At 51.0% G+C, this 13,616-nt stretch overlaps 1 protein-coding gene across 1 annotated transcript in view; it reads left to right on the top strand.

Annotated features, from left to right (window-relative positions):
* Gabbr2 (gamma-aminobutyric acid type B receptor subunit 2) overlaps positions 1-13,616 on the top strand; it is a 335,072-nt gene that overhangs the window by 264,073 nt on the left and 57,383 nt on the right. Inside the window, exons 10-12 of the mRNA XM_051187733.1 lie at positions 642-792; positions 2,879-3,011; positions 11,500-11,607. Of these exons, the coding sequence (XP_051043690.1) occupies positions 642-792; positions 2,879-3,011; positions 11,500-11,607 (392 nt within the window). The remainder of the gene's footprint in view (positions 1-641; positions 793-2,878; positions 3,012-11,499; positions 11,608-13,616) is intronic.

Below are 13,616 nucleotides of genomic sequence, written 5' to 3'. Positions count from 1 at the left end.
AGAGAATCGGAACCCCATAGCTTCAGCCTGGCCCCGCTCGGTGTGAAAGGGAGGTAACTTCCACCTCCCACGGTTATCCAGTCTTAGGAAACAGAAAACCAAAGAGCTTTTGAGATAATGACCTTGAGGCTGAGAATCTGCAGCTGGAGCACATATCTGTCACCCTAGAACTGACAGGCCGGGTGTCTGCCCTAGTGAGCAAGATCGTTTATCATGTTCAGGTAGGAGCAGAGTCCTTGAGAACCATGCCAAGTTCTTCGCTGCCGTTTCCCCACCCCCACCCCCACCCCCACCCAGTAGTACCCAGCAGTACCTCTCAGCCTTCCCAGCCATGGTTACCTTTGGGGATAAATGGTGATGGTTTTTCAACAGCATAATTAGACCAAATCAAATTCTAGTCTTCTAATGGTTGTTAAATGCATCACAGATCCCTTATTGATTCTATTTAGAGAAAGAAATAAGTCCTGGCTCAGGCTCCTGCCGGGCAGGCTGGCCATCCACTAGATCCTCTCACCCAGTGGGTAGATGGGCCTGATGTGGGGTACAGGTGTTGGATTTGGCCAGATATTCAGGACATAGAGGCAAAATGTCCTTGGAGAATGGCTGCACTGGGATTCGATGGCTTCTCCTTGACCTTGCAGGGTCGGAGCCACCCAAGGACAAGACCATCATCCTGGAGCAGCTGCGAAAGATCTCCCTCCCACTGTATAGCATCCTGTCAGCCCTCACCATCCTGGGCATGATCATGGCCAGCGCCTTCCTCTTCTTCAACATCAAGAACCGGAACCAGAAGTAAGCATCCCTGCCCCATGCTGGGAGAATGCTTTCTGGCTGGGCCAGCCCTTTGCTCCACCAGTGGAGCTGGGAGTCAGCATGACAGGTTCTCTGGCAGCACTGAAATTTTTTGGATGGGGTTCCTGAAGTATGCTGCCCAGTCGATGATTTAGGACACACACACTCACATACACAGGGGGCAGCTAGTCTGCTGGAGGGCTGGGTTAAATATAGTAGAAATGGGAAGCCCACGCCCATGGACTTTCTTAGAGCTCTGGACATGACCATTACCTTGTAAGTCCAGCAACGACAGAGAGGACCCTGGAGTCCCCAGCATCTCACCCCTACTCCCAGCACCTTTAGGTATAGCGGGTGGAAAGGACCACCAGGTTCAGTGACAGAGGCTCCCATTGGTACAACCCATGATAGTCCAGGAAGCCCCTCACTCACATTGTTCATTTGACCCTTCCCGTGACTCCCAGCGTCGCAGGGGTCTGCCTCCATGAGTGACATAGCCTATCCCACCAGCTCTATCTCAGGTTCTTTGCCTAAGTGAGTGCCCTCAGCTCTCCCCAGGAAGTCCTCACTCTGAGGCCCTGTGCTTGGCTACAGAGAAATAACCAAGCCACCATTCCCTGATCTTGGCCTTTTCCAGTTTCCATGGCAAATTACTGAATCCAGCTCTAGCCTTGTAGTGGGAGAGGCTGGACCAAAGCTAAAGCCAGAAGCATGTGCATGTTGGAGGAACTCCCCACATGCACCCCATGGGACATAGAGCCTTTGCCATTGTCTCCAAATCCACATTGTATCACCCACAGGCTGGTAGGGACCAGGGCAATTCCAAGGGGATGGGTTTTGTTCTGATTTGCTTCTGTTTCTATTTGCCAAAGAGGAACTTGTTGGCTTCAAGCTCTGGTGCTTTGCTTGTTTGTTTGTTTAAGTAATTGTTTAGGTCTAACCCATTTGCTGAAAAATAAATGCAATTCACCCCGTGTCTTTTTCCTAACCACCTGCAATTTACACAGCTACTGGAACCAACCCTGAGTGAGGGCTGCCCCTGGTAAGCGTGCGGCTCAAGGCCTAGGCACATATCATTTCTCTGTGCCTCCCTGCATGTCTAAGGAGATCTTAGAGCTGCAAATTGCCTCACCATATTAATTCTCTAATTTCCCCCTTGTGGCCTCCTAGAGAAATTACCAGAATGATTTATTCAACTATCTCGCCATTGAAAAAAAAAAAAATCCGCAAAATTTGGGAAGTAAATCTCCCTCCCTTCCCTCTTCCTACTCACTGTTTTGCAAACTGCCTCCTCCAGGAAGCACTCCAATCCTGAGATTGAATCACTCATAGAATGGCAGAACACAAAGAAAATGTCTGGGGAACAACTGGCTATAGCTACAGTCTACAAAAGAACCATTCCAAGCCAAATGGGCTCAAGGAGTCAAGTACCTCTGGGTTGGCTGAAAAGTCTAGCCCTCCTTCTCAGTACTTAACTCAGCATGGGTTTGTTGGGCTCATAGCCACAGCAGGATTCCTTGGAGTAAAAGAAATGCCTTCCACCTGTGGCCTGGTGATAGCAGGGGACAGAAGATGGCCCAGTTGCCCAACTCCTGGGATAAGGGTTGTGACTGACATGTCACTATGCTGTCCTCTCTTTGCACGTCAAATAGTGGGAGCTTTCTGAGGGCTCCAAGGGAGGCTCACCGGATGCCTAATGAGCACCTTCCCTGAGGAACCTTAGATAACTCAGTGCAGGGTTCTGTGACAGCCTACTCAGGCAGGGGAGTGTGGTTTGAGGACCACTCTCCTCACTACAATCCTTAGATTTAACTTTTCTTCCCAATCCTGGCCTCAAAGTCTGTAAACTGAAAAGTTCAAATAGACAAAGCTGTTGGAGCAAGTGTCCCTTGAGAAGTGACAGGTAGGTTTGAGGAAGGAGCTGGGAAAATGTGCAGCTACCAGGGTCCTCTCCAGAAGCAGTGGAAATTAAGCCTGGAAGCAGACCAGCTCGGGGCCCGTTGCCCTCATTCCCGAAGACAGGGTGGCAGTGCTTGCCCAGGGTGCTTGGAAGATGCCATGTGACCAAGTGTCTCTTCCCCACCAGGCTGATCAAAATGTCAAGTCCTTACATGAACAACCTCATCATCCTCGGTGGAATGCTGTCCTACGCATCCATCTTCCTCTTTGGCCTCGATGGATCCTTTGTCTCAGAAAAGACCTTTGAAACACTCTGCACGGTAAGCCCTTTGGTATGTGCCAGTCGGGTGTGACGTAAAGATCTCTCTGTGACCTTGTCATTGGACAAAGCTGTTTGGAAACACTGAGATGAGCAAGAAACAACCAAATCAGGTCAACAGGTCTGCAGCCGGGCCAGCAATGCAGTTGTCTAACTGCAGTGAGCATACGCAATGGCTGAACCTCTGAGGTGACTGTGTGACACGCACTGCCAGGTGACAGCCAACACAGAAAGGACCAAATGCTAGAAAGAGGGAGGAAAGCCTGGCCTCCGGCAGGATCTAAAGCATCAGAGCCATGGGAGCAGGGAGAGGACACATCCTTGGCCTGCTGGCTTTGGTGCAGAGACCTGGAGTCAGAGAAAACCTGCCGCCTTACTTCTCCTGTCAGTGATGGTCCAAACCAATTTTTTCATGACTCTTCAACCCAGAAATCTGCTAGGAAGTCCTTTTTCCCCAAAATCATCCCTCCTGTAAGACTCTGTGCATGTGTATGTGCATGTATGTGTGTGCATGTGTGTGTGTGATGTGAAGGAAGGTATGTGAATATGTGCCTGCAGATAAGCATATGTGTGTATCTTGAGGTAAGGCGTATATACATGTGTGTATGTGCAGATGCATGTGTAGGTGAGTATGTACATGTGAATATATATATGAGTGGATAGGTATGTGTATGTGCTGATGTGTGTACATGTGAGTGGGGTTGGGCAATTTGTGTGTGTGTGTGTGTGTGTGTGCAGGTGAATGTGTACATGTGAGTGGGGGTTGGGCAGGTATGTAGTGTGCAAGTGAAGATGTGCAGGTGTGTAGATGTGTGTTGGTGTGTACAGAGGCCAGAGGTCAAAGTTGGGTCTTGTTCCTCAGGAGCTGTAACAATAGGGAACTGGTACTGGGACTCTACTGGTGACCTCTAGGCTGGACATTGGTCCAACCCCTCACTGTCATCCCAGGAGGGTGAGGGCCCTACCTCTGTCCCCCAGGTCTACTGCAGAACTGTACCCCTGGCTCTGCAGCTGCCCCAGCCCCTCCTGGGCCTCTGCAGGCTCCTTGGCATTTGCCTCCAGTGGGGGGAATTGAATGTTGGATGCAGAGAAACTGAGAGCTGGCCTCCAGGAGAGTCCCTTCTCAGAGGTAGGCCCTCTATGCACAGCACCCTTGCACCCCACCCTCAAAGGCACTCCCCAGCTGGGGTTTTCCGGGATTTGACCTGAATTCTCCAAGTGCTAATGACAGGCCAGGGAGGTAGGGAGCAAGGAAAGGGCCGTCCCCACACTGGGGCTTTTTCCTTAATGAAGCCTGACATTCTATTCTGGGAGCCATGCTCATTTGTGTGAGAGGAAGGTCGTCCTGGGAAGCCCGGGGAGGCGGCATGAATAAATCATGACGTGCTTTACAAATCGACCTGGGCTTGAGCTCCCGGGCAGGAGAAATGGCAGTTCTCTTGCCCAGAATTCTTATATCAGCAGTGGGAACTGCATGGAAGGAGCCCATATGTAACTGCAGGAGAAGCAGCCTCCTCCAGATTTAACGGGTTCAGCCTAAATGTATGGCCAGGGTCACTTCCAGAATAATTCCCTGTGTCGATCAAGAAGAGGAGGTTTGTATTCACAGTTCCCACACTGGCAGCTCACAACCACCTGTTCTCCATTCCAGAGGATCCAATGTGTGCACCTGCACACACATGACACACATACATACATGCAGGCACACACATATACGCATAAAACAAAAAGCAAACCGTTTCCTAGAAGGCGAAACAGAGGGCCAGGGTACTGCCCTCCAAGCAGTCCTACTCAAGGAGAGGCCCCTCCCGCCATTGACCGTTGTTGCCATGTTGACTTCATTCTCATCCTATGAGATGGTCTGGTAGGTTCTTAGGGCTGTGCCAAATCTCTTTCTAGGAGACAAGCTCCCTGGCTGAAGCCTTTTCCTTCTCCCAGCATGAGATTCCCTGGGAAATTCCTACTTCTTGGGGGTCCAGTGTTTCAATAGTCTGACAGAGGTTAAAGGACAGAAGTGTCTCTTTAGAATGTCTTCATTTCTCCTGTCCGTTGGTGGCACACCCTTCTAATCCCAGCACTCGGGAGGCAGAGGCAGGAGGATCTCTGTGAGTTTGAGGCCAGCCTGGTCTACAGAGTGAATTCCAGGACAGGCTCCAAGACAATACAGAGAACCCCTGTCTCAAAAAACAAAAGCAAAAAGGGAAGAAGAATATCTTCATTTCTACCATGCTGGTTACAACCTGGCCTCCAGGTCAGTGACACCCTCAAAGCCAGCCTCCATCGTGAACAGCTTCCCCGTGTCACTCCGTTCTGCCTCCCACATGTGGCCCTTTTCTGTCCTTCAAATTTTAATATAGACAACTGTGACAATACCTCAGAAAGAAGTTGTGATAACCCCGGGTCCAGCCTCCCTGGGGGTCAGGCCTCTGCTCAGGAAGGCCATTAGAATCCATACAAGGACACATGTAAGCATGCATGTGCACACACACAAATGTTGCAGCTGGGGAAGCAGCCACACTCAGCTCCCTTCCCCCAACTTTGATCATTTCTGGAACATTCCCAGCCTTCAGTGCCAGCTTCAGCAAGTCCTGCAAGTAATTCCAGCTCCATGGTGCTGCCTCCCTGGACACTGTCAGAAGTAGAGTCACCATAGCAACACGGCCCCTGTGGGCAGAGTTGCTGGGAGAACGATGCTGGGTGTGGGCAAAGCCCTGGTGTTGGGGGAAGGGAACACTAGTTCACAGATGACAAGCCCACCTGGCTCAGAAACCACAGCCCCAGCAGCTGGCAGGAGAGCCAGGCAGGTGACAAGATAAATTGCACTTGCAGTCCTGTGACATGTAGGCAGGAACCCCAGCCAGGATGTGGGAAGAGACAGGGAGAGCCACAGAGAGGACCCAGAGGCCCGGTGGACGGCAAGCTCGTAGGACCCGCTTTACTCCCTGGCTCAGTAGCATTGCTGAGAATGGAAGCAAGCCAGCTGCTCTGTGTAGCCCCATAAACCCACTCCACCCGGGAATCCAGCACCATCAACATTCCCTCACCCTGGTGCAGCCCCTCTTTCCCAGCCCACCTGTCCTGTCCTGAGAGCAAGCCCAGAACCTGCCCTGAAGTGCTTGACTAGGATATGGTCCCAAACACCAGGAGACTACAAGGATGCCTGCCATGTGTTTTCTTCTCAAAATAAACAAGCAAACAAAAACCATGTAGACTGTTCTCTTTAAATCTAGTACATTTATTTATTGCAGGAGGTGGGGGCACATGTTCAAGACTCTCATATGGAGGTCAGAGGACATTGTGGGACTCCACCCTCTCCTACCATGTGGGTTCCAGGGACCAAGCTCAGTCATCAGGCTCTCTCTCTTGCCTTGAGCTGTCAACTGGATTTTTGCCAGGAAAACCAGGTCAACAGGTCAGCTAAATTCTGTCTGCCAAACAAGCATCCCAGCTAAATGTTTTCCCATTTGAATCTTTAAAAAGAAAAAAAAAAGAATAACAAAAAAAATCTACCTTTTATGGCAGGTATTTGAGTGGTTTTAGTGTATGCAATCGTTTTTAATATTTCCACAGAGAATTTTAGAGAGGCCATTGGCATATGTCTGTGTCCAAAACTGCACCCCATGACTTCCTAGCTGTGTGACTTTGCCTCTGCTACTAACATCTCTGAGCCCTCGTTCATTCACTCTTCTGTAAAAGTGGCATTCTACTAGGCTTGTGAGGCTTAAATGAGAACATGTATTAAAACTCTGGGTCCCAATGGATGCTTACAAATGAATGAATGGCAGGGTGAATCACTTAGTGAATGAATGATGAACTATTAGGATAATCATGGTCACTTCTAGAAAGCAGAGTGAACAGATGAAGAGCTGGGAACCCGGGGTGGGTGCTGGTAGTTTTGGTGCAGGTGTTTCCATGGCAACTGTGACCTGCTGTGGCCTTGCTCTGCTAGAACTGGACTGGACACAGGCCAAGCTGCAGTGAGCCTCTGCCACCTGCAGTGTGGAGGGCCTCAGGGCAGGCCACAAGGGCAGGAAAAATGACACATGGGGACCTCTGCGAATGTTCTAGCAGGAGTCCCCAGTCACTGGACTCCTGTTAAATGCCAATCCAGCCGGGGGACTGCTCAGTGAGCACTCAGAAAGCCAGGCTCGGCATGGCAGCTCCTGCCTGAGACAGGAAAAGCCTCATTCACTCCCTGCTTAAAGCCTGTGTGTGCATACAGATATATAAACAGCAGGGACAGATCCTGGGAGTATCAGCAGAACTCCACCCATCACAGGGGTTGACCCTGCTTCCCCAGCTCACATCTAAAGTTGCTGAAGAACACCGGTCCCTGGCTCCATGCTGTACTGGAGTCCCTTGGAGACCAGGGATAGGGGATCATGGGAGCCCACAAATGTCATCCTCTGACCAGCAGCTATGGGAGAGCAGGGCTCAAGAGTGATGCTGGCACGTGCCCCCTCCCCCAAATCTCCAGGACCAGAGCAACCCTGTCCCAGTATGCAGGGTTGAGCCCTCCCCTTGTTACAGGGGGCTGGATGCTCAGCATGGGCAGCAGCTGGGCAGGGGTGCGGCAGAGGAGCCTTCTTTTGGCCCTTCGAGATGCTGGATTTTTCTAACTCTAACCAAAAAGGTAGACGTTACCTAAGAAACCCCACTTTACCTCCTAGTAAATTAGTGAGATATTTTTTTTCTTAAAGGGCTTTGCTTGCTTGTTTTGTCCTGTGGCGGTTCCCTTTGGGAATCATCAGTGTGTGTGATTCGTGCCTGAAAATGAAGCAGAGGAGTAAAGGCAGGAAGGGCCGGAAGTAGTTATCGGGTCTCTAACCTGGGTGACAAGTGTGCTGGCAAGACTGTGTGTGCATCTGAGGAAACAGCAGCTCAGGGAAGAGTGTGGGACACCTACTTGTCACCAAGGCCTCCTGTGACAGCAGCATGTGCGGCTTTAGAGCCCAGAAGAAGGCGGAGTCTAGGAGTCAAGACGCATCCAGGGACAGCCTTGGGTGGGCGGAGGAAGCTCCATCCTGGGTGACTTCCATATCACAGATACAGGAAAAGATGTAGACATCCTCTCGGCAGAGTCAGGGAGGGTGGGGATGAGCCAGCCTATGAGGCCACTTCGCTGGGATTATTCTACTGTCCTTCTTGCTGCTCTCCGATACCAAGAATCTGTTGCATATGGATGAAAAATCTGCAGGTAAAATACAGAAACCCTCCCAAGGACACAGAATTGGTCAGGACATTGGTCAGGCTATCTTTACATTCAGCATTGACAGCTCCAGCCTCAGTGACTCACTGGGATTCCCACACCTGAACATCCAGTCATAGTCATGGTTCTGATCAATTACCAAAACTAGCCAATGCATAGACTTGTGGGAGGGAGGGACATCCAGGGAGCACCCAGAGCCTTCTCCAGGGACATAGAACAAGCAGGACTCATCCAGGAGAGCCCACAGGACAAGCCATATAAGCACCAGACCTGCAATACACCCACATTCTAGGCAGAAAGAGCACAGCTGCCTGGAATTACATATAAAGCTCAAATCCCACCTTTTGCACAAATTGCTTTAGGCACAGGAAGACCCTACATCCCAGAGTGACTGGGTCCCCAAGTCCACGTTAACAGATGCCAGCCAGGACCAGCATCTCCAGCAAGCAAGCATCTATGGAGTGTCTGCCCAGGCACCCTTGGCCTCCTTTGCTTTCAGTTCACTGAAACACATTGTCGCTTCCAGATGCCAGATTAAATTTCTCTCATCCAGTTCTAACTCACTTAATTTATGTTATTGAATCTTAATGAAATTGGCCCTCTCAACGGAGACAAGTGGCGTGGTAATGATGGCTTTAAAGAGAACGTGGGTCAAAGGGAATGTGAACAAGCCAGGGACAGGGCTGTGACGTGTGGCCTCCAAATAAGATCTTGGTTGGCCACAAAACCACAGGAGGCAAAAAGAGCAACACTGTCTCATCTTTTCCATTCTTTATAATAAAAAAAAATGCCCATGTTCTGTATATGTTTACCATTAAGAGTTACTTCCTTTTAAATAATTTATTTACATTAATTTTATGTGCACTGGTGTGAACTCAGATCTCCTGGAACTGGAGTTATAGACAGGTGTGAGCTGCCATGTGGGTGCTGGGAATTGAACCTGGGTCCTCTCAGGCACAGAGCCATCTCTCCAGCCCCTGAGAGTGATCCAAATCTCTAAGAAATTGGCCTTGGGGTAGACAGAGTCACTCTAAAGTGCGTGGAGGTTGTGAGAATCCTTTTTCTTCAGGCCATCCCAGTCACCTGACAAAAGCAACCTGAAGAAGGAGGAGTTTATGTTGCCTCACAGTTTGAGGGCACAAAGCTAATGCGAAAACTTCCTCACAGACCCGCCCAGGGGGTTGTTTCCATGGTGATTCTAATTCCCATCAAGTTGACAATTGAGGTGAACCATTGCCTTGTGTTAGACTTAGCTCTGAGATGAAATAGCTGGCAAGACCGCTCAGGGCATGGAAAATAGCTTTGGGCTGACAGTCCTGCTTCAATCCATCCTGCTAAGGACTGTGTGGTCCACAGGGTGGCTGGAAGCAGAGACAGAGAGCCAAGGGCCAGGTCTAACCTTCAAAGGCCAGACCCTAGTGATCCACTTCCTTCAAGACTGTATTACCTCATACATCTTCCACTACCCCCCGAAAGAGCACAAGCAGCTGCGGGCACAGCATTCAACACTCATGCCTGTGGGGACAGGTACAAAGGAAGAGATTCAGAGTGTGTCCTGGCTGGTGGGTCAGCTCCTAACTATGTGAGTGCTGTGGGCCTCGGTTTCCTTTATAAAGTCATTTCCTCACTTCACCTCTCCCACGCCGTCCTGGTTGCTGGTAGCGATTTGCATTGTCCACTCTGCCTCCGACCTCATGGTCCATGCTGAATGAGCTGTGTGGCTGAGTGGATGCTGTGTGAGTGCCCCAGTGACGGCTGAGACAGAGGTGTGTGTGAGTGAGTGTGTGAGTGAGTGTGAGTGAGTGACAGCTGTGACAGAGGTGTGTGTGAGTGAGTGTGTGAGTGAGTGTGAGTGAGTGAGTGACAGCTGTCACAGAGGTGTGTGTGAGTGTGTGAGTGAGTGTGAGTGAGTGAGTAACAGCTGTGACAGAGGTGTGTGTATGTGTGAGTGAGTGAGTGAGTGTGACTGTAACAGAGGTGAGTGAGTGTGTGAGTGAGTGACAGCTGTGACAGAGGTGTGTGTATGTGTGAGTGAGTGAGTGATGGCTGTAACAGAGGTGTGAGTGAGTGAGTGAGTGTGACTGTAACAGAGGTGAGTGAGTGTGTGAGTGAGTGACAGCTGTGACAGAGGTGAGTGTGTGAGTGAGTGAGTGCCCCAGTGGCGACTGTGACCGAGGACAATGAGTGCTCTGAACCATAGGGGAATCTCTGGTCTCAGTCCCTGGGGATCAGCTCCTCCTCCCTCCACTTTCCTTAGCATCCTTGGATTACAACATGGATACTACTTATACACATTCTAATGTAGGTGACAATGTGGCCACCCTTCACCCACCCACCCACTGCCACTCATTGCCCGTCTGATTCCCTGCCTACTGAGTAAATGAAAGAAAGCAGAAGCTGCATGCCCGCCTGTGCTGTGTCCCCTACTCACACGTCACATGCATCTCTCAACAATGACTCCAGTGCTGCTGCCTTCGCTAGCTTTTGGTATCGGCCTTGCCACGTCCTCAGCCAGTTTTGGTCTTCACAAATGGAGTAGGACTGGGACAGCTGTGAGCCACATTTCCAGAACAGCAGAAGCACCCAAGGGTGGGGTTAGGTAGGAGCTGTACTGGGAGGCCTAGGCTCCTGTGTGTTAGAGGCATCCAGGTCAGCCAGTGAAGGTAGCATTGGCTGTCATTACAGTCCTGGCAGAAAGGGGGCATCCTAGAGGCCCCCTGGTAGCTATCAGATGGTAGCCACCCTGTCTCAACCTCCAGGAACCCAGAATGTGGGCTCCTTCAGACTGGCTGTCTCCTGAGTCACCAGCCAGGGCTGGTCACCAAGGCTGAGAGATCATGTCAGAGCCAGGCAGGACCTGATTCCTGAGCGGGCCCCAAGGTCAGTCAGAGTGTGAGGCTAGCACCACCCAAAGGACGGGGAGAGAAAGGGATGGGAGGGAGCACAAGGGAAGATGCCCAGTTCTTCACCTCCCCAGTAAGCCCTCAACAGTGCAGAGATCTCCGCTTCTTGCTGGGTGGGCGGTGCCCTCTGAGCTGTGACCCATTTGGATGCAGGATTTGAGCCTTTTTGACCTCGGCACCTAGTGCCCAGGATCTGAAGAACATACGATGGTAACGTTGTCTGTGGAATCAGAATCTGACTGAAGAATGCTCAGGAGACTCGAGGCTCGAAAGCACACCTGGCAGAGTGTCTGTCACCAGCACCCAGGGTCTACTCGCTGGATGGTCAGTCAGTCACCTGGGAGATGTTAACTCTGCTGTGTTGTTCTGGCTTCTAGGTCCGGACCTGGATTCTCACTGTGGGCTACACAACCGCCTTTGGCGCCATGTTCGCAAAGACCTGGAGGGTGCATGCCATCTTCAAAAATGTGAAGATGAAGAAGAAGGTAATGAGAGCCCCCAATTCAGGTGGCTGTGTTCACTCTGCTTTTCTTGTGTAAACAGGCATTAGGCACCTGTTGTGTGCAGGTACTGAGCAGCTTGGTGGAAATTCAAGGGAAATCCAGGTCCCGCCTCCTGATGACAGCTTCCCAGGCAATCTGTTCACAAAGCCTTTACAGCTCACAGGGACAGGAGCTGCTTGGGGATATGTAGGGTGTTCTGGGGCACAGGATGCTCAGGGAAGGCTTCATGTAAGAAGTGCCGCCTGTGCTGGGACCTGGGAGTAAGTGGGAGGCATCAGGCAAAAAGATGGGGCCTGCATACCTGATAGTGGTGGAAGGAGATGGTGGTCTAGAAGCTGAAAGGCTTGGCATGGCCAGGATTTGGGGTTCACACGGACAAGGGACAAGAAGAGACTGGAAGGGAGGCAGGAGTGACATTAGGGAATCAAGACTGCAACTTAGGGGTAATGGGGACATCTTTGAAAGAGGAAAGAGAAACCAGGCAGTGGTGGCGCACGCCTTTAATCCCAGCACCCGGGAGGCAGAGGCAGGCAGATCTCTGTGAGTTCCAGGCTTGCCTGGTCAACAAAGCGAGTTCTAGGACAGGCTCCAAAGCAATACAGAGAAACCCTGTCTCAAAAACAAAAATCAAAATCAAAAACAAAACCCAGAGGAAAGAGCAGCAGGGCTGGGCCCCTACTTAAGGGTTAGGGTCAGGGTTAGGGTTAGGGTAAAGGATCTCTGCCTCCAGGCAGGTAGAGAGCATTTGCCCCACACTGTGTGTGACCATGATGTTGACCAAGCATGACTGAGCATCTGGACAGAGAGGAAATTCCATGCTGTCCCTTAAACTCCTGCCCTTAAACCCCAGGCTTGCAGGCCAGGCAGAATTTGAGTGGGCATCGCCCCCTAAGCTGCCACTGTCTCCCCTGCCTGAGGCCTATGCCGCCCTTTGCCCCATCCCCACTGTCAGAGCTGTTTTCCAAGCTTCAGTCCCCACCCTGGATAGAGGAGACAGTCTGGGTTCTGCCTACTTCCCACCCCCATCCATCAGACACCCAGGCCACCTCAAACAGGGGGAGACTGCTCTTAGAGAGAAGGACACAGTGCTGCCATCTCCCTGTGTTCCTCCAGCCTTCTGTCCCCACAGTACATGTGACAGTTCCCTTCTGTAAGATGGAAGTGGCTCAACCACCCCAACCATTTCTGACCCTGGCTATGAGTTCCAGCCCAGTGGATTATTATGAGCACAGACAACCCAGGTTGCTTGAGCTCAAATGGCTATAGATGAACATCAGTAGTTTCTAGACTTTCCCAGGTGATATACTTGTCCCTCAGCTTCCTCTTGGCACTGAATCACACACACACACACACACACACACACACACACACACCACCTAAAACAACCAAACTCAGGTGCTTGGGGCCTTTGTATAAAATGAAGTACTTGTCAACGTTCCCCACCCACACTCTCATACACCTTAAATCATCCCTACAGTGTTTACAGTACCTAATGCAATGCCAATGCTGTGTAAACACTGTATTCTTGTAAGTCATCGTAAGAGAAGGCAGTTTGTATATTCTCGGTGCAGATGCAAGCACCAGGGAGGGGCCTGCTGCCTGGTGACGGTCTTGATTGGTGGAATCTGTGAACGAAGCAGCACAAGCGAAGGACTGCTGTGCTGATCTACAGCCGGAGCAAGAGCCCTCTGGCCTGCCTTGGGGCTGTGCAATGCTGGCTATCCTTGCCTGAGAGCCTTAACAGTGCAAGCTCTTGGGGCTCGCCGGCCCTGAGGAAGCAGAGTGCTGGCATGGGGTCCAGGCTGTCATGCTTGCACCAGCCCTCCCCAGAGCTGGTGCTTGTCCAGACTCCCCTGCTCGCAGCTCTGCTTTGAGCTGCTCCACCATTAATGCAGCACTATCCCAGTTTGAAAGAACAGATCATTGATTGCGTGTGCTACTGAGTGGGTCACCCACATCGTCACCTGCTGCCAAGAGCTGGCTGCCCTGTT

This window comes from Phodopus roborovskii, unplaced genomic scaffold (assembly GCF_943737965.1).
Source record: "Phodopus roborovskii unplaced genomic scaffold, PHOROB, whole genome shotgun sequence".
Lineage (NCBI taxonomy): Eukaryota > Metazoa > Chordata > Mammalia > Rodentia > Cricetidae > Phodopus > Phodopus roborovskii.
Note: the sequence above shows the minus strand (reverse complement) of the source record. Positions and strands in the feature narration are given on the sequence as shown.